General features: G+C 36.1%; 1 protein-coding gene across 1 annotated transcript in view; it reads right to left on the bottom strand.

Moving 5' to 3' along the window:
- Positions 1 to 20,914, bottom strand: part of LOC129278860 (adhesion G protein-coupled receptor E3-like) — a 52,422-nt gene extending 31,508 nt beyond the window's left edge. Inside the window, exons 1-6 of the mRNA XM_064111537.1 lie at positions 20,881 to 20,914; positions 14,298 to 14,473; positions 12,201 to 12,318; positions 11,358 to 11,410; positions 10,342 to 10,363; positions 8,631 to 9,008 (exon numbers count right to left, since the gene is read on the bottom strand). Of these exons, the coding sequence (XP_063967607.1) occupies positions 8,631 to 9,008; positions 10,342 to 10,363; positions 11,358 to 11,410; positions 12,201 to 12,318; positions 14,298 to 14,330 (604 nt within the window). The 5' untranslated portion in view covers positions 14,331 to 14,473; positions 20,881 to 20,914. The remainder of the gene's footprint in view (positions 1 to 8,630; positions 9,009 to 10,341; positions 10,364 to 11,357; positions 11,411 to 12,200; positions 12,319 to 14,297; positions 14,474 to 20,880) is intronic.
- Positions 20,915 to 21,783: the final 869 nt, after the last annotated feature.

Here is a 21,783-nt window from a genome sequence, read left to right as displayed (position 1 = left end):
ATTGCATATAAATAAGAAAGTTAAGAGTAGAAAAAGAAACACAGATGGAGAAGAGGGAGAAGAAATGTAGGCATTAGAAGATAAGTTCATTTGAATAACAGAGTAAACTGGTCGCAATTACGTAACATTGGTACATGTATAAAGAGCTTGAGTGATATTTGTCTAGCAGAGCAACAGGTAAGGCATGTGCATTAATTAACATTAGAAATGGAAGGTAGTTCAAGCATGTCAACATGTCAATGATCTCTGTCAGTGCGAGCATTTAAATAAAGTTTCATTTTATACATGTTATAAGAGAAAGATTGCAAAGAACGAGAGTTTTGTAGGCGGGCTGGTAAACTGTTCCAAAATTTTGGCCCAGAGTAGCGAATATCGTATTGAAATCTTCGGGTTCTATGTTTTGGTAAATGAATTTGGGTAACGCTTCTTGTGCTATACTTATGAATATCCGAATTGCAGTTAAAATGACAGAGATTACTAAATTGAGAGGGGAAAATGTTGTTTATGCTTTTGTACATAAAAATACTTTGCTGATGCAAATTAATATCGCTAAATTTCAATAATTTTAACTCTTTGAATACAGGATTTGTGTGAGATTGAAAATGTAATCCAGATATAATACGAACAATCCTCTTTTGCAGTATTATAAGCTTTAGGATGCTAGACTTACAGGAGTTGGCCCAAATAATATTACAATACGAGAAATATGGAAGTATCAGAGCACAATATAACATACGTAGAATGTGACTTGGCAAGAGATATTTAATTCTAGATATAATACCAATGTTTTGGATACTTTACTTTCGACCTCATGTATATGATCTTTCCATGTCATAAAACTATCAAAATAAATTCCAAGGAACTTGGCCTTGTCTACCCGTGGTAATATTACTTGTCGAATATAACACATGCATCATTCAAATTCTTTCTATTATGAAAAACCATGTAGTTACATTTCTTGACATTTAAAGATAATTTGTTAGCCTTAAACCATTCACATACATGTACAAGATTTGCATTCACAATATCACAAAGGGAGTTCAAGTTTGAATTGCTATGAAATATATTTGTATCATCGGCGTATAATATAAAGGATAGCTCAATTGCTGATTTATAAAGATCATTAATATATAATATAAATAACAATGGGCCGAGGAGACTGCCCTGGGGAATTCCACAGGTTATTGTCTTAAAGTCTGACACACACGATTTGTATTTAGTACATTGTAAACGATTATTAAGATAGCTAGTGAACCAATTATAAGCAATACCACGTATGCCGTAACGATTTAATTTAGATAGTAATATGTTATGGTTAATTGTATCAAAGGCTTTGGATAGGTCGATGAAAACTCAAATTGCGAACTCATTATTTTCAAAAGCATCTATTATTTTACTAGAGAGACTTGTAAGAGCCATGCTTGTGGAATAATCTTTACGAAACCCAAATTGATTTTCATAAAGAATAGAACATTTATCAAGAAATTCGAAAGTCCTCTTGTAAACAATACGCTCTAATAACTTAGAAAAAACAGATAAAACAGAAATAGGTCTGTAGTTCGTAAATTCACCTTTGTCCCCAGATTTAAAAATTGGTGTTACTTTGGCCTTTTTTAATTCATGAGGAAATATTCCTTTTGATAAAGACAAATTAAATATATGACACAAAGGTCCACAAATATATGGTACGACTTGTTTGATGACTCTTGGACTATATTCATCCAAACCAGCCGCTTTATTGTTTTTAAATGTTTTAACAATGTTACAAATCTCATTCTCCGAGGTGGGATACAAATACAAGGAGTCAGTTGGTGGATCATTGATAAACTTCAAATAGTCCGTTTGAGTTTCAGGGATTCTGTTTGCAAAAGATGGACCGATATTAGTAAAAAAGTTATTAAACGAATTCGATATGATGCTCGGTTCTGTAACAGTTTTCCCGTTATGTTTAAACACAGAATTTTCACTTGGTTTACTTTTATTAAGTAGTAAATTAATTGCTTTCCAAGTGCGATTAATATTGGATTTATTGAGTAAAAATTCATTATGAAAATATTGTGATTTTGTTTTAGGAATTAGCGCTGTGAGTAAATTACGATAATTTTTATAAACGGAAGCATTTTCATCTGACGGATTACGTATATACCATTTATATAATTTATTCTTATGTCGAATAGACTGTAACAGTCCTTTCGTCATCCAGCATTTCAATTTTTTATTCCTATTTTTTTCAACTACGTTCTTATGGACACTGCGCCTACTCTCCCGCGCATCAAAACTTCCCACAAATCAGGCGCGAGTTCAGCTGTGTAACCTCGATTTATCCATATAGCCTTTGCTTTCTAGTCCTTAAAATATCAATTCATATTTTGTGCGGCGAGATATTTCGTAGTAGATCTAGATTTAATCTTGCATTAATAACTACGATATTCTTTTTTATCAAGATGAGAAAAGAATATAATTCAAGACGAAAGAACTGTCATAACATAACCAGCATTTAAACGCTCACAATAAACACGGCCTCTATTACAGACTAGTGTATTGAGCTAGACGGATTGCGAAACGAATCGCTCATGAATAATTCATGATTCTTTAGTGGCCATCCTACGGTTTAAAAATTCGCCTCCCGCGCGTATCGTTTGTAATACGCAATAGGTCTCACGCGCGTAAAACATTCCCCATAGACTTGTGTGTTAAAATGGCACTTAAGAAAAATTCATAAAAAATAAATGTGAAATTAGAGGGTCGAATGTTTACTACCTTTGGATAGGATATATATCTGACATTCCATATCTGACCAGAGAAGGGTATCGTAGCCGGCTCATTTTAAAAATAAATCGCCATTTATGAAGATAACTATGATGGGATCAAATTCATCAACTGAAACAGTAAAATAGCCCCAATTCTTCCGCCAGTCAAAAAATAGTTCCAAATCATTGATATATCTTCCCAATTTGGGCAAAGGAAGTTCAGTAGTTACCATTTCTAGAATCAGTGTTAGATTTTGAATCATTCATACACTTTTGTCAATCAGCAATATCAAATTTAAAAAATTCGAATGGGTGGGTCGAACGAATATCTTTAGCCGTCCTGATGTAATTAGGCTCATGGCACCTATATTATATGACCTATGAATTTTATTTTTTTAATAGCTACTTTGCTATTATTTTATATCTGTACACTCACACTAGCACAAAGAAATGCATTGAAAATGCCTATTTTCTATGCAATGACCCATTTTAATGTGTTACTCATACATGTTATATTCATTATATGGATGTCTACATATCCTACCTGCATATAGCCCAATGAGTGAATGCAATGACAATATATATAGGCCCCTATTCTCCTTGTAATATAAAGGTGTATGTAAATTTTGTGTAGATATCGGGATACCAGAACTGCCCCAAACATAATTACCAGATATACATGAGATTGAATGAGGAAATAATAAAAGAATGAGAACATATTACTTTAGTACATTTGCACTTGACCTATTATATCAAAATCTTCCTAGGGCTATTGCCTATCAGATGTAAGAAGGAAGAGATACATAAATAGATAGAAAGAGAGAGAGAGAGAGAGAAAGAAAGAAAGAAAGAAAATTTTATAAATGGCATGGCTTATAAAGTGGAGGGGGGGGGCTAGACTAAGATTGGAGCACACAGCCACCCCCCTCCCTCCTTAGTTGAGCACTATTAGATACCTTACCTTACTCTGTGCCTTTTTCTAAATACCTTCTTGAAGGTACCACTCTAGTTCTCTTCAGTAAAGTTCACAAAGTTATATTTCCTCTCTACCCCATTCCAAAGAACAATTTTAACATGAGCAATTTGTAAAGGCCTTTCTAACATTAAGTAGGTGATCATACACTAGCACAAACCAATGATGCATCAAAACATAAAAGAGGCCTAGTAGTAGATTTGACAGTCCCATATAGGCTCAATACACCAACCTAGAAAAGTTCTTTCCGATGAAGTTTTTTTCTTGATTCGTGTTCCTATGGGGTCCTAAAACAAATTCAGCTTGGTTGCCCAAAGTTGCCCTTTGGGCAATTTTGCTAATTTGCATATATCCACAATGGCCGCCAGATGCCATCTTAAAAACTTAACTTTTGAACCCCTTGCCCCAAAATGATGAGTAATGACTCTCTTTAGGGGTTTAGGAGTGTGTAGAATCCATTTCTATAATCATTTTTGCAATATAAGGTCATCTTCATGTCAAATCAAAGATGGCCGCCAGATGCCATCTTGAAAAATTGACTTTTGATCCCCTTGCCCCATAATGACGAGTAATACCTCTGTTTAGGGGTTTTGGGGTGTGTAGAATCTCTTTCTGCTATCTATTTTGCAATATAATGTCATCTTCAGGTCAAATCCAAGATGGCCGCCAGGTGATACCATTTTGAAAAAAAATTTACTTCTGAACCCTTTGTCCAAGAATCATGAATAATACCTCTTTTCGTGAGTTATTTGATATGTTGATTCCATTTCTGTTAATAATTTTGCAATATAGGATCATTCAGATAAAGGAAAAAAAAAGGTGGCCGGTAAACGCCATATGAAAAAAAAACTATCCCCCGAGACTATTGAACCTTGAAGAAGTACTCTCCCAAAAATCGGACATGCTGTCCTAAAGAGATTACTATTATGTGTAGGAGCTCATGTAAGGGTATTTCAGTAAGAATGATTCATTTCTTTTAATTTCTCCATTTTCAGTGGTCAATAAAGTAAGGACTGATATGGTAAGATGGTTGATATATTTTGTCATTTACCGCTCACCTTGGAATGAAACCATTCAAGGTTTGGGCTATGACCTATTTCGGGAGTTCTCATAGTTATTTTTTTATGTCCAGCCATATTTTTCTAGTGAAAGGACTTCAAAGTATTATTTTTAACTAAATAGTGATTTCTCAGTATTTTTCAGAAAATCTGTTAACGTATTACCTTCCTTTATAATTATCATTGGACTTTTCGTCCTGACAAAAGCCTTTGACTTGGTCAGCACGAGTGCACTTTTTAGCCTCCTGTAGAAGACAGGCTCCCCAAGACTGATCCATGGTCATATCATTCCATGTCAACAGTTTGCTACAATGCTGGAACATCTTGTAGCTTCCCTCAGTTCCTGTGAGCAGTGGCGTGAAGCAATTAGGCTGCGCCTGGCCCTGACATTCAGAATCTTCTTCTCCATGCTTCCCCAGTATGCACTTGGCGAATGCACAGAATGCATCTACATATCCGTACCAGAGCAGATGGGAAACTCTTCAACATCGACCGGCTACGTGCCAAAACAATGGTCAGGATGGTTCTCATTCGTGAGATGTCGCCCCTGCCTTTCATAAAGAAGCTGGAGTAGGCCTACAAGACCTAGTCATACAGCCGCCTGTTTTTTGCATGTAGGCCCCTACATGATGGAAGGAGTTTGGATGACCCATCAGCCTGTAAGACAGAAATCCTGATCGACTCAAGACACTGACTGTCCTCCAGATATCTCTATCAACACCACACACTCGTTTGGTTGTGGTGGACTCCTTACCAACCTTGCATTGACTATCTGTCTCTAGTTCCCTTTCACTGGACAATGAGATAAGCACCAGGATAGGAAACTCTGTCACAACCATGGCTAAGCCCCTGAACGGAAATAAGTCCTGGAAAACGTACGCCGATCAAGAAAAGCGGCTAAACACCTTCCATGCCAGCTGCCTCGGACGTATCCTACACATTAAATGGCAGGACAGAGTGAAAAATACAAGCCCGGAATATAAGGCCCTTCAGCGCACGAACATGCTGGCATCCCCAGCTTATGACTCATGTTCGCCGGATGAAACTTTAGTAAATCCTTGAAGGGATTCGCCAATGTAAGGTGAGCTGTGTGACTGGTCCCCTGATAGATCACCTCCGTTATAAACACACCTGCAAACGTGACATAAAACTTGCCGGCATAAACACTAACACTTGTGAAGATGTAGATGATATTCGCCATCTATCGAGAGCTACTAAGTACAGGGGTCAAGACGTCAGAAAATAATCGGAATTCTACATTGGCAGGCCAAGGACCAAATAGGAAGGCTAGGGCAGCATCTCCATCTGAACCTGTCTCAGCGCCATGCTCACTCATCTGTACAAACTTTGCTTTAGAGACTGCCACTCTAGAGCGGAGCTCTACAACCACTCTCGAAAATGTAATACCTAGCGCGCTACACCATCGTCTTTTGAGACGAACTGATGCCTACCTATCATTGGACACTTTGATTTAGTGAAAATATTTCAAATTCAAATAAGACTTTACAGCCTCTTCAGTACAAAAGTATGGATGGACATTTAAAAAAATACAAATACAAAATTTATCATAGCCGAAACATAAAGAGGATTCTCTTTTAGGTGAGCAGTAAATGTCGAACGTCTGACAACATCTCAGATCTGCTTCCCCTTGAGCTAAAAATTGAGAATTAATAAAAAAAAAACAGTATTCTTACTGAAATCCCCTTACATAAGTTCTTACACTACAAGCCTCGGAAAGTAATTTTTCAAGATGGCGCTTGGCGGCCATCTTGGATTAGATCTGAAGATTATTCTTTGTTGCAAAATTACATCAGAAATTGAATCAACATACCAAATGACTCACGAATATAGTTATTATTCATGCTTCTGGAGCAAAGGGTTCAAAAGTTAATATTTCAAGATGGCGTCATCTGGCGGCCATCTTGGATTTGACCTAAAGATAACCTTATATTGCAAAATAGATAACAGAAAGAGATTTCACACACCCCTAAAGCACTAAACACAGGTACTACTCATCATACTGGGGCAAGGGGTTCAAATTCAATTTTTCAAGATGGCATCTGGCGGCCATCTTGGATTTGACCTGAAGATGACCTTATATTGCAAAAATGATTATAGAAATGGATTCTACACACCCCTGAACCCATAAAAGGAGACATTCCTCATCATTTTAGGGCAAGGGGATCAAAAGTTAGGTTTTTAAGATGGCATGTGGCGGCAATTTTGGATTTATGCAAATTAGCAAAATTGCCCAACCGGCAACTTTGGGCAACAAAGCTGAATTTGTTCTAGGACCCCATAGGAACACGAATCAAGAAAAAAACTTCATCGGAAAGAACATTTCTAGGTTCGAAAAATGTCAAATCGACTATAGACTCTCATTGACCAGTCTATATGCATTCCTAGGCTTACATACACATACCTACTAACTTTACCTGATATATAGCCTTGCTAAGCCAATAAATTCATTTTTTGCACCACTTGATGACTAAACATATTGATATCAGTTAGAAATTGTTTGCTACTGAGGAGTTTGGGCAGGTATTCCATCCACTATAGGGAACTCGCCTGTATTACCTATAGGTCTCACGCGCGTAAAACATTCCCCATAGACTTGTGTGTTAAAATGGCACTTAAGACAAATTCATAAAAAAATAATGTGAAATTAGAGGGTCGAATGTTTACTACCTTTGGATAGGATATATATCTGACATTCCATATCTGACCAGAGAAGGGTATCGTAGCTGGCTCATTTTAAAAATAAATCGCCATTTATGAAGATAACTATGATGGGATCAAATTCATCAACTGGAACAGTAGAATAGCCCCAATTCTTCCGCCAGTCAAAAAATAGTTCCAAATCATTGATATATCTTCCCAATTTGGGCAAAGGAAGTTCAGTAGTTACCATTTCTAGAATCAGTGTTAGATTTTGAATCATATTCATACACTTTTGTCAATCAGCAATATCAAATTTAAAAAATTCGAATGGGTTGGGTCGAACGAATATCTTTAGCCGTCCTGATGTAATTAGGCTCATGGCACCAATACTTTTAATGCTCGCAAGGTGGTCGGTTTCAAAATAGGTGGTCGATATGTGGTGGTCTTAATACTACTAAACTGTAATTTAACTATATATAACAACATATACGTATTATCAGTAGGAGAAGTGAAAGGGCAAATAAATAACGTGTTTAATAAATAACGCATTTTTCAATGTGTCCCTCATATATTATAGTTCATCAGCCTTTTTATGGTTATGGTGACTTTATGTGAAAACGGGATTTTTTTCATTCTTACATTATATTGTCTTGTTCTTTTGCAAACTTTCAAAACTTTGAATTCTCTCAAATTTATTACTCGCTTCCGGCCCCTGACAAAAATCGTCGCCGGTGCCCCTCCCACAAGTTAAGCCTGCATGATATTATTGGCAGGGTCGGATCCAGGATTTTCCGAAGGGGGGGGGGGGGGCGCACATTTTCTGTGGAAAAAATTGACAAGCAAAAAAAAAAAAGATTTCAACCGAAAATGAAGGAAATTTTTGTCCACGAAAGAATTTGACAAGCCAAAATACAAAAAAGAGACAAAGTTTTCAACCAAAAACGAATGAAATTTCGTTCACGAAAATAATCAGACAAGCAGGAGAGAGAGAGAGAGAGAAAAAAAGTTCTTCACTTTAAAAAACGGGGGGGGGGGGACCCACCTGTGTTTTAACGGCTTTTTACATAAAAAAAATTGCATGTCAAAGGGGGGGGGGCGGGAGACGGCAAGGGCCGGCTGTGCCCCCCTTAGATCCGCCCGTGATTGTGTGCCCTTACTTTTCAAAATTTTCTGAAAATCTTTACTTACCACCTTCTGCTTCGCAGATAAAATGCTGTTCTTCGGAGCATATTTCGTCGTACCACACGAAATCTGAGGGATACAACCTAAAGCATTGTGAACCGTCATCAAAGGCGTGACGCAAACTACCAAATTTGTCGTAAGTAAGATGTGTGCCATCGAGCCAATTCACTGCACTTAACCCTATCCAGTATCCCTTACCAGAGGCGCTACTGTCTGTTATCTTCCCATCTAAGAAATCTTGTTCTTCCTGAGATTCGATTTTGACCACATGCATGCCAAGCTTCTCGCACGAGGATTGGGCAGAGTAAAAGTCTGATTCCTCATGTTTCTGGTGAAAAAACCTGTAACAAGATCCTTTGAATTCAATTTGATCCGTGTCACATGCTGAAAGAGAACGTAATGGATGTTAAGAAAAAAGGAAATGATGTCCTTTTGGACATTATTGTTAGCGATTGATGTTAGCGATTGATTGTATATTGTGGTCAATGCAGTCAGTCGTAAATACATTTTTCTACACTGTTAAAAAAACTCTAAATTTACAGAAAAAAAGAAGATTTTGCAGAAAGCAATAACATAATCATTCTGTAAAATCATAAAACATGAATTTTCTGCAATTTAACAGAACAGGTCTGTTTAAAAAGGGGAAAAGGGTGTTTTATTTAAGGAAATTTGTAAGATTCCATGCACCAAATACCAATTTCCTGTAAGATTACGCAATCTGGTAAGATTACAGGTGTTCTCGAAACTCTGCTGCAGGAACTTCTTTTATTTTAAGGATAAATTTTCTAACAGTGTACATTAATTGTATACGAGCTTTTGTATGTCTTTTATAAAGCTGCTACGCGGATTAGAAGCAGCTTTGTCATTTCCATATTGGCATTTTCACCATGTTCACATTGGTCTCTAAACTTTCCAGGGGCTCCAACCCGGCCCGCCAGACACCGGCAGGAGCTCTGAATCTCTAATCTGCAACGGCCGGGCTGCATTTTTACGGGCCACTGTATGGACCTAGCCACATTGACTAAACTTTACGTTGTTGAAGCAATCTGTTGTGTAAAACCTATACCCGTCCTGAATTTGGCTAAAAAATATCTAAATCTCGAGAGGCTCCGGGTACCGCAACAGAACCACTCCCCCCTTGAGCGCGCCCCTGGACCAACCCGCATATGCGCAAAATATAATTTTAAAATCCGTTCATATACCATGAACATGATGAAGTAACCTGGATATTGCTTGACCCCCCACCCAGCAAACTTCCCCTGATACATTTATTGAATGAACCCCAAATATCATTATTCAACAATATCAATCTAAAGCGCACCTATGCACACCCCCACACACCCTCAATTCATTTAGGCCTCCTTACCCTCACAAAACGTACACAGATCTACACACAAATAACAAACTGACAGTCCTACTCAGCACAGCCTTTCGTAAAAAGCTCCCCGCTGTCTCAAAAAGGTGCGTTAATCTGACTCCTCTTCCCCAACCTACCCTTTCGCGAAAGCACACCCGCCCCCCAAGTTTCTCGAAAGGATGCGGCCACCCCCGCTCCATCCTCGCTCCGCGAACGCAGACGATCATCAGAAGCCATTTCAGTCAATCACTTGATTAGGATCACCACTCTGATGATTGTTGAACTTCGATTCAAGCAATAATGATGAAATATGTAATTGGTACTATCTTCAAAGATTAGAAATATTAAAAATGCAATTACCTGGTTGCGTAGTGACAGGGGCCTGCAAAATCAAAGAGATAAATAGATTTCCTTGTTTAAAATGTATAAAATTAGTAAACTTTTTAATTTTCTTAGGGTTAACATTATTCTTTGTACTTGCACATGCATAATGTTTGGAAGAAGGAGAAAAAGAAGAAGATTGAAGAGAAGAAGAAGAAAAAAAGAGGAAGAGAGGAGAAGGGAAAGCATGAGGAAAAGAAGAAGAACAATAACATAAAGAAGAAGATGAAGAGGAAGAAGAGGAGAAGATGAAGAATAATTAAGAGGAAACGAAAAAGAAGAAAAATAAATAAAATAAGAAAAAATAACTAAAATAAGAAGAATTAAGAAGAAGAAGTATAAAAGAGGAAGGTGGAGAAGATCCTATAAAAATAATGTCCAGTTTTCAGGTTAGTGTATCAAATGTTTTCGTCTCGCGCTTTGCATTCGCATTATTGTTGAGTTTGATAGGCATCATATTCACGATTTCTTCATTATTTTGCGCCTAAATGGTCCCTTAAGGGTGTGAAAAAATTAGTTTGCGCTTAGCGCTTGCATTGTTTTATTGAAAAAAAGTGTTCTTTATTCAAACGCATCAATAAAAGGTCTTGTTTTTGGATTGGAATATAAAAAAAATCAGCTCACTCTTAGCGCTCATCTCATTTATTTAGGAAGATACCAATTCTTTTCATGGTCTTCTAAATATGAAAAAATATTACTCATTGTCATATTTATCTTATTCTTTAATTAAAATGACCACAGATCGTCCAGTTTTTTAGGCAAAAATATTCAAACGCATCAACTGTCTTTAAACACAATTTTTTTTAAAATTCAGTTAGCGCTTTGCGCTCGTATATCATTTAATGTATTTAAATAGGTAGGAATATCTTATTGTCAGCTCATAGTTCGCGCTCACTGGTGGTGGTTGTGGTGATAGTGATGGTGATTATGGTGCCGAAATAGAAAGACAAGAACACGAAGAAAGGGACGGACGAGTAGAACGAAACGTTATTTACCATTGCTGAAGTAGTTCCTGTGGTTGGAGGGTCACCCGTCCCCATCCATTCACCTATGAGCGAAGAATATGGTATGAGTTTGTATTACTTGATGGGTGATATACAAACCATCCGAATGTAATAAATAATCGACATCGATGAGGGCATTAGTCTGTAACTATCCACACGATTGGAATAGTTTTTAACGAACATATTGAAGAAAGGATGATATACGAATCACACACATAAACCCGGGAATTAGTTTGGAAATATCTAAACAAGGTTCCTTTGGCATGATTCGAACCCAACCAAGGCAATTATTGAGGGTCTTTCAACTGTTCAAGAATCGGATGTGGAGTGTGCGTTATTATATGCTAATGCAATTAAAACAATATGTATATTATATGTTTGAGTAATCGCCCTTTAATATTTCGGGTAAAATTACGCGTCACCTAAAATAAATATCTTATCACCTTCATCCCTGATATTATCCAATTATTTGATTATAGATGCGAATACATCATCAATTAAGATACACAGGTAAATATTATTTTTCATCTACAGTTTAGCAGAAAATGATTCACATCAGGCGAAACCTGTCGTCACCGATTGACTCATGCCCTCTATTGGCTGTTTCGGTGAGGCATCGAGGGTTTTATGTAGCTTTATGGTTTGGGGTCGGGTATAGAGTTAAATCCAGAGTTGCAGTTACTCATTTGATTGGTGTATGGAATTAATAGTGGAACTATTACCATGGAACCATTAAAACAAATTGGGGTATGGGGGATCTGTGTCACTGTATTCGACATATGTGCAAGGCTCGAATGAAATGGAGCATCTTCTGCAGAAGACATTTATACTCACAGTTATACTCCAGAGACGCGTAGGAAGCTTCTCCAGAGCAGTGTAAGGAACTTCCTGTACAAGTAATTTCACATTGCCCAGGAGAGGCATGATCACAGATAGTGTTCCATTGTGTGGTCTGAAGTGCAAAGCGTGATGAAGAACAAAATATATTTTCAATGGATAAATATTAACCCTGCCCTAGGCACGGTAATGTTAAAGGACAAGTCCACCCCCAACAAAAGAAATGATTTTGACACTGAGAATCTCATCAAAAGTGGATGTAAAATAAAGTTTTATAGTTTCGCTTAATTTCACAAAACAGTTATATTCACATCTCGCTCGGTATGCAAATGAGGGAACTGATGACATCACTCACTCACTATTTCTTTTGCATTTTATTACATGAAATATTTTAATTATCTTCTCATTGTCCTGTGAAACAAAATTTTTTTCTCCCTGAACATATGGAATTACCATTGTTTTATATTTTATGGGACAGTCAAGTTGGTCCTTATGGTCAAATCTGTACAAATTAAGTATTGTATAATTCAAATAATAATAATAATAAAAAAGAAATAGTGAGCAATGGTGAGTGAGGGACATCACCGATTCTCTCATTCGCATGTTTCCAAATTGTGCATATAACTATTTTGTGAAAAATAAACGAAACTTTGAAATGTCATAACTTTCCTATTTTACATCCGATTTTGATGAAATTTTCAGCATTATGCTTTTCTGATTTTTCTCAATTGATTCAAATCAATTTCAGTTGGACTTGACCGTTAAATTACACAATTTTCACCCTTACCTTTATACTAGAGAAGCTAATAAATGGATCTTTAATGAAAACATATATTTACGTACGTTATCAGTATCAATGCTGAAATATGTAACTATAGATTCAAGAAAATATCAAGAATAAAATTATCCGTATTATCCCTGGGGTGGATTTTTATTCGACGTGAAAAAAGGATAATATATGATACACTGTTAAGAACAATCGTTTTTTTACCGAAAATTAGGAAGATTTTGCAGAAAGCAATAACAGAATCATTCTGTAAATTCATAAACAGCAATTTTCTGCAATTTAACAGAACGGGTCTGTTTAAAAAGGGGAAAAGGGTGTTTTATTTAAGGAAATTTGTAAGATTCCATACACCAAATACCAATTTCCTGTAAGAGTACGCAATCTGGTAAGATCACATGCGTTCTCGAGACTCTGCTGCAGGAACTTCATTTATTTTAAGGATAAAATTTCTAACAGAGTAGGGCGTACATAATATGAATAACGTTCTTTCTAAAATTCATAAGTTGGGTAAGTAAAGAGGGTTCTCCGGGCTGAAAATAATTATATATAAAAATAAATAAAGTAAAATTCGCCAAACAAATTGCTGAAATTTTTATCAAATTTTGATTACAAATAACGAATTTATCTATTTTTTTAATTTAGCATTATTTTGTAAAAACAAAAGTAATACGCAAATGGTCATGATGAATTCGTGGGCTGATGATGTTACATCCCCACTTTCTCTTTAATCATGTTATTACAAGAAATCATAATCATTTATTTTTTCATGCATGTGAGAAGGACATGTCTTCCCATACATAAAAATAAGTTGCAGCAATTAATATGTAGTGAATCAAATCAGTTCTCGGTCCATCTTTGTTATGTTCTTGGAGGAAAAAAAAATGAATTAACATAATTCAATGTAATAAAATGCAAAAGAACACGTGGGCATATAACATCATCAGTTTGCTCATTGGATATTCTTAAAGACACTACATAGATCTGTTTCACCAAAGTAATGCAAATCTTGAATATGCCATAACTTTTTAAAATCATATTCCTCGGCCAATTTTAATCCTCTTTTCAGTGTTTTGATTGTCTGACTTTTATTTACCTGTTAAAAGCATATTATTTCTAGCCTGGAGTACCGGGGAGTACCCTAGTTGAAGCATGCATCATTGTTCATGAACAAAATACTAGCCTGTTACGATATCTGGGAATATCTTTAAGAAGTGCATAAGTCGAATTCGACTAGATATATTTCAGATGGTTTCCAGAGGGTGCAAGTTTAAAATAATTTAACGTTACTAGTCTAGATATGAACTTACCTTATTAGTGACGGGACCACAGGATGTTATCATAGACTCTTCAAAGGATTCACAATTTTTCACCAGCACACAGATACCGTATATTATAACGATCTTGTGGTCTGCAGGACAAGTCAACTGAAAAGTTTGGGATCTGTGTCCATTTTCACATTTGGTTTCGACTTCAGAGGATACACCTAAAATATGAACGAAACTTAATAATTGCAAGTGCATTTGGAATGCCCTTAACCCTAAATCTCCCGGGGTATTTTGATTCTTGTCATTCCCGGGGGGGGGGGGGGATTATGGCCCCCCTTAAGATCTCGGCCGCCGATCGCGCGAGCGACGCAAAAATTTGCACGCTGGTAGTGTGTGATGTAATCTACAAGGCTGTATGGTGAAATTTTCCAAAATAATTAGATTTTATTTTATATGAATTAATTATGCTAATTTATGCATAAATCATACTTTTTGCTCTAATTCACTAAATAAAGCTCCTAGAATGCTAATTTTTGGTAAAAATAATCTTTGTAGCATTCTTAACAACCTCAATAAAAAAAAACTTCGGTTTGGAAATCAATTTCTTATGTATTTTATTGTTTTATGAATTTCTTATGTATTTCCTTGTTTTTTTACTTTTTGTTTTTTATTGATTTTCAATGGAAATCGTTCCAGACTTAATTCTGATCATAAACAATGCAAAATTAATTAAGTTTAATCAGTAAAAGTAGAAATAATGATACATTTATGAATTTTGGCTAAATACACAATTTGCATTGGATTTGTACATGAAATCACGTTTTTGAGCAATTTTGGTCCGACATGCACTTATATAATGTTGCGTAATGTAGTAACCGCGTACCTGGGCGTCACAAATTTGGTCTCAAAATTTGCGCGAGACTTAAAAGTAAAAAACTCAGTGAGCGGCGAGGTCAAAAAATTTCGCGCAACAGATATATCGCGAAAATTGTCGAGGGGGGGGGGAGCCATTATGGCCCCCCGGGAGAATTAGGGTTAACTTCCATTTCCCCAGTGAGCGGGGAGCATAAGGGTATTCTGATAAGAGGTACAGGGTTATAGTTACGTGACCAAAACCTTCATTAGCATGCTTCTCTTTCTTCTCTGATTCTATTTCTTCCCCTTTTTCAATACTTAAAGAATCACAGGGTTCCACATGTCATTCTGAAACACCGCCCCTACCCGCAGTGAAACTAATTATATTGCCACCTTAAGAGTGAGAACTGGAGACACGGGTCGTGTGGTCCAGTGGTTAGCGCATTGGACTCATAATCGCAAGGTTGTGAGTTCGAATCCCAACTCTGCCATTGTCTCCACTTTGATAAAAAGGCCCGAGAGTGATATCTGTCGTCTATAACGTCAGCCACTATGACTGATTAACCTAGTCGTAAAACGTTTTATAGGTAATTGGTTATATACCAGCTTGGCGTTTACCAGCAAAATGCTGTCCTGCCGAGTTCCTATACGGGAGTTACCACAAACAGAAACAGAAACAGAAAATGATTCATTGGACGCAGTGTGGGCATTTTTCTTTTCAAGTTGGAAACATATAGGAATTTTCGTTTACATGAATCACGACGTATTCAAGAACATAGAAAATTATTGTCAAATGCCCCTTATGACATTGAATAACTCAAGTCTTTGTCGAAATTTGGTGAATCAGAACAGCAGTTTCGTCCATGACTCTGGACAAACGACTAATTTGCAATTCTTCGTCAGCTTTGAAACTTTGGACGAAAGTCTTGTTCTAGTTCACCAATCTTCTTCGACAAAGACTTCCCAGCTATACATTGTTTTTTGACTGACATTTGTAATCCATTTGATGTTTTCTGGAATCCGTCGTGCCTCACGGCGCAAAAGCTTCCTGATATCTCAAGACTGAAAAAAAAAATGGATTCGACTATACTATGAAAACGGGATGTTCAAAATCACTGTCCAGGAGGGACAGTTTAATTCATTCATAATCTGATATATAAATATATACATATATAATTGAAGAGCTCAATTGCAAAAGGGGTTAGGTCCAATTTTCATCAAATTAGATTTTTTTGTCTCAATATATAGATTTTTAGTAGTTCAGTAAGATTATACCAAAGAAAAGTTGAAATTCCCATTAAAAAGTGATCTTAAATGGCAAAGAATTTTTTTTTCAAAATGAGTTACATGTAGGTCCATTTCAGTTTAGTTGCAAAAGGGGTTAGGACCACACAGAAAAGAATATCAAAAAAAATATATGAAGACAGGTATATTTCTTTTATACCCAATTTTATGTTTCCATGGTAGGGTATCATGAAAATTTAATTTCGCATAAGAATATTGCAATATGGGAGAATAAAAAAAATGATTTTCTTGGAGTGGACCTAACCGCTTTTGCAAACAAACTCTTCACTGAGCTCATTTGTCAAAAGGGATTAGGTCAATTGTAAATAAATTTTATTGTTTTCTGTCTCAAAACCTCAACATTTTTAGTCACGCTGATGAAAACAACGAAAATTTGAAATTCACATGAAAACATGAATAAAGGTGGCAAAGAAAAATTACCTATTGATTGGATTCATTTTAGTTTGCTTGAAAAGGGGTTTAGGTCCACAATAATAATTTTTAAGAGAATTCATAGAACATAAAACTGAAGACAGGTAAATTTATTTCATACCCAAATTTATGTTCACATGATAGGGTAGTACATCATGACAATTTAGTTTCTCATAAGAATATTACAATAAGTGAGAATTAAAAACATGTTTTTTCTTCTCGGAATGGCCCGAAGTGGACCTAACCCACTTTGCAGCTAAACTCTTCATATATATATATATATATATATATATATATATAATCACAAAAGGTTTAGTAAATGCCGTAAAAATAAAATCGTAGATTTTAAAAGGAGCATAGCTCTCAAAAATGAAAGGTAAAGTCACACTCTTCGTCAGTGCCCATGATGTGACAAAAAAAAGAGAATTCAAAATTTTACAGTGCGCTTCCTCCATCTTCAGCGCATTGATTTCTTTGAAAGGTGAGTTTCACAATCCGTATGCTCATGAACAGACGTGTTTTTCACGACTGTTTCAGAAACGGATTTTGAATTCTCTTTTTTTTTTGTCACATCATGGGCACTGACGAAGAGTGTGACTTTACCTTTCATTTTTGAGAGCTATGCTCCTTTTAAAATCTACGATTTTATTTTTACGGCATTTACTAAACCTTTTGTGATTATTTTATTCCTTATGCCGAAGCAGACTATTTCTATTTTACTCAGGTACTTTTTACTGCTAAACTTCGACTGTTGGCGGTGAGGCCCTTTTCAGATTTTCCTGTTTTGGAGCCGGAGATTCGCCATTGTCATCTTGCAGTCATGGTAACGCGTCTTTAGATGCGTCTTTTACAGTGCGCTTCCTCCATCTTCAGCGCATTGATTTCTTTGAAAGGTGAGTTTCACAATCCGTATGCTCATGAACAGACGTGTTTTTCACGACTGTTTCAGAATCGGATTTTGAATTCTCTTCTCTTTTTTTTTTGTCACATCATGGGCACTGACGAAGAGTGTGACTTTACCTTTCATTTTTGAGAGCTATGCTCCTTTTAAAATCTACAATTTTATTTTTACGGCATTTACTAAACCTTTTGTGATTATTTTATTCCTTATGCCGAAGCAGACTATTTCTATATATATATATATATATATATATATACAGTGCGTCCCACAAAAAACGAAACCGAGATTTATCGATGATTTATCATAACTTAATCGCAAATACAATAGACAAATGACCTACCATTTTAAAGCTTAGAAACTCCTCTTTCATCTGAAATTACTTAGATTATTTCTCATTCAGGCATGAGTGAGCAAAAACAATTTGAAAAGGGGATACCAAAAAGTCACTTGGCGGGCCGTATCTGGGTTTTAAAAAGAAAACCACATTTTAAAAAAGTTCAATATCTGCTCTTTAATTTGATACCTCAATCACAGAACATGGTCAAGAAATAACAAAGTTCTGGTTATTTGAAATAAGGCTTGAATTTCAATAATTTCTTAAAATGAAGAGGTTTTACAGGCTAGCGTTCAAACTCACTCGACACTCCGTTTTGTTGACGATCAGCCATGCATTAAGTCTTTTGTTACGGCGCGATAGCTTCAGTGGGAAACCAGGGAAAACACGTTTATTTTATGAAATTATGGAAATACAAGCATTGTTTCGAGGGATCATAACTTTTTTACTACTTTACCATTTTCTGTGATTTAGGTATCAAAGAAAAGAGAATATATTGAACTTTTTAGTCATGTGATTTTCTTTTTGAAATTCAGATTCCCCCCGCCAAATGAGTTTTTGGCATCCTTTCTTCGAATTATTTTTGCTCAATCATGCGTGAATGAGGAATAATCTAAGTAATACCAGATGAAAGAGGAGATTCTAAGCTTTACATTGGTTGGTCATTTGTCTATTTTATTTATCATTAAGTTATGATAAATCATCGCTAAATCTCGGTTTCGTTTTTTCTGGGACGCACTGTATATATATATATATATATAGGTTCAAACAAAGAAAAGTATAAAAACTCCGTGGACAGTAATATTTTAACGAATTTTCGCCCATAGGGCTTTGTCAAGTTATGACAAATTTATTAGATTGCGTCAAAATAATGCATCATAAAAATGCGCGGTATCCAAGCAGTGAGCAAAAGCGCACAAAGGATGACGAAAAGGATACGTCATAAAGGGGAAACGAAAGAAGACAGTAGGAGAAGTAGATAGAGAGAAAATGAGAGAGAGCGCGTGAGAGAAAGAAGAAGAGAGAGTGGGTGAGAAGGAGGGAGATAAGGAAGAAAGAAAAAAAGAAGAGAAGAAGAAAAGAAAAAAAGAGAAGAAAAAAGAAAAGGAGAGAGAACAGGAAAGAAAGACAAGGAAGAGAAGGTAAAAGAAAAAAATAAAAATAAAAAAAGAAGAAAACAAATATCCTTTGTGCGCTTTTGCTCACTGCTTGGATACCGCGCATTTTTATGATGCATTATTTTGACGCAATCTAATAAATTTGTCATAACTTGACAAAGCCCTATGGGCGAAAATTCGTTAAAATATTACTGTCCACGGAGTTTTTATACTTTTCTTTGTTTGAACCTATTTATAATCTCCGAGCAGATCATTTGACTATATATATATATATATATATATATATATATATATACATATAATATGCCAATTTTTCTATCTTTTAAAAGTAATGCATTAAGTTCCAAAAAATCATTTTTTAAATTATAAAGTATATTCCGAATTTTCGACGCATTTTGTGGCGCCGAAATACGCTTATGCTCTCTCCCTTTCTCTCTCTAATAGGAAGGGTGTCTTAGGTGTTAAAGGGATGGTCCGGGCTGAAAATATTTATATCTACATAAATACAATAAAATTCACAGAGCAAAATTATGAGAAATTCATCAAAAACTTACTGAATTTTAAAGTTTAACAATATTTTTTAGAAAACAGTTATATGCACATTGTCCTGAATATTCATTAGCTTGGCTGATGATGTCACATCCCCACTTTCCTTCGTCTTATGTTATGAAATCATAAAAGTTTCTTTTTTCATACATATGTATATTGTGTCTCAATTTTGATGAAATAAGTTCCGGCAATTAATAACTTATGCACTTAATCAGTTGTCAATACAATTATTTTAGTTTTTGGTTGAAAATGTTTGAATAAACCTAATTTCATATAATAAAATACAAAAGGGGATATGACATCATCAGCCCACCTAATGAATATTCATCAAGACATGCCTAGAATTGGTGTGGTTTGAATGTTTGCATGGTGGCATATACAATCGCTGATGCGGTTAACGGTACACCATGTGGAGTATTACAAAAACAGTGGATAGAAGAAGAAAAGAAATGGATAGGCGAGAAAGTGGAAATTTGAGAGTAAAGAAATCTTTCCTGAAGACGGACAGTCAACCCGCCCGAAACGTCGAGTCTCTCTACTATTTCTACTCTTCATCTCTACTTGCCGACTCAAGCCAGCATCTCCCCATCCATCCTACTACTCAAGCTGTTTCAACTCATCAATCTCTTCTGGTTTACAGTCCTTTTCAGGACTACATTCAAGAAAGATTACTCTACTCTCAAATTTCCATTGTCTCGCCTATCCATTTCTTTTCTTCTTCTATCCACTGTTTCTATAATACTATACACGTTGCACCGTAAATCACATCAGCGAATGCCTAGAACTGTTTTACCGGAATAATGCAAATCTTTAAAATTCAATAACTTTTTTTATCCGATTTTGAACAAATTTTCAGCATTTTGCTTTGTGAATTTTACTCTATTTATTGAAATATAAATATTTCCAGTCTGGACCATCCCTTTAACATTTCATCATAGAAAAGTGTGTTAAAATAGCACTAGATTGAGAAATAGTAGTAGATCTATATGGGATTAGACTGATTGGCATTAGGCTACCAGAAAAGTAGACCAAGAAAATATAAACTGTTTATGGTTTTCCCCCTTTTAGTATTTTTTTGTTGTTGGAAAAGGATCCTGCTTGATAATATCTCATGGCGTATAAATTTATACAAACATGAAAATGAACACTCACCTTCATGTCGGAGGATGACGACGTATAATACCTGAAAATAGATAAGATTTTTATTATATGTATAACGTACAAGTCAACTAAATGGTTACATGCATACCTATTGAAGCTAATAAAACTCTATATGAACAAGCACAAATGATATATGATCGAATCCATTAATATCAACACAAAACACAAATTAAATATATACATTTATATATATCCATATATGGATGAGGTCTGGGCCCCGTGTTAAGCCCCTTTCACAATTGACGTACGACCTGTTTACGACCACCTGCAACAGTTTTTTCTTGTAGTTGCACGATCGATCCCTTGGTGTCTTGCGAGCACTCGCAGTCGTTGTAGACGATCGCACAAACTCGAGGTGGTCGGAGGTGATCGTGACTGGTCGCATCTGAACTTTGAACATGTTCAAAATCCAAACGCGATCAGATACGATTGATTCACTCGCAACAGGTCGTACCATCGGTCGGGCGATCATCGTGTGAGTGTTGTTCAACGTTGTACGACTTGGTGCGAGAGGTGGCACAACTAAGTATAGTCGCATTTAGTCGACTGGAGGTCGTACAACACTTGCACATGTGCTGGAGACATACTGAGACCAGTCTTGCGACTGGGTGCGATAATATGAGACTGTTGCAAGACCGATCGAAATTACGGCTTACTACATTCCACTACCGTTGCATTCGCATGTATGCGACCGTTCAGCCCCTTTCACAATTGACGTCCGACCAGTTTACGACCGCCTGCAACAGTTTTTTCTTGTTGTTGCACGATCGATCTCTTGGTGTCTTGCGAGCACTCGCAGTCGTTGTAGACGGTTGCACGAACTCGAGGTAGTCGTGACTGGTCACATCTGAACTTTGAACATGTTCAAAATCCGAACGCGATCAAATACGATCG

Source organism: Lytechinus pictus, chromosome 16 (assembly GCF_037042905.1).
Source record: "Lytechinus pictus isolate F3 Inbred chromosome 16, Lp3.0, whole genome shotgun sequence".
In the NCBI taxonomy this organism is placed as follows: domain Eukaryota; kingdom Metazoa; phylum Echinodermata; class Echinoidea; order Temnopleuroida; family Toxopneustidae; genus Lytechinus; species Lytechinus pictus.
Note: the sequence above shows the minus strand (reverse complement) of the source record. Positions and strands in the feature narration are given on the sequence as shown.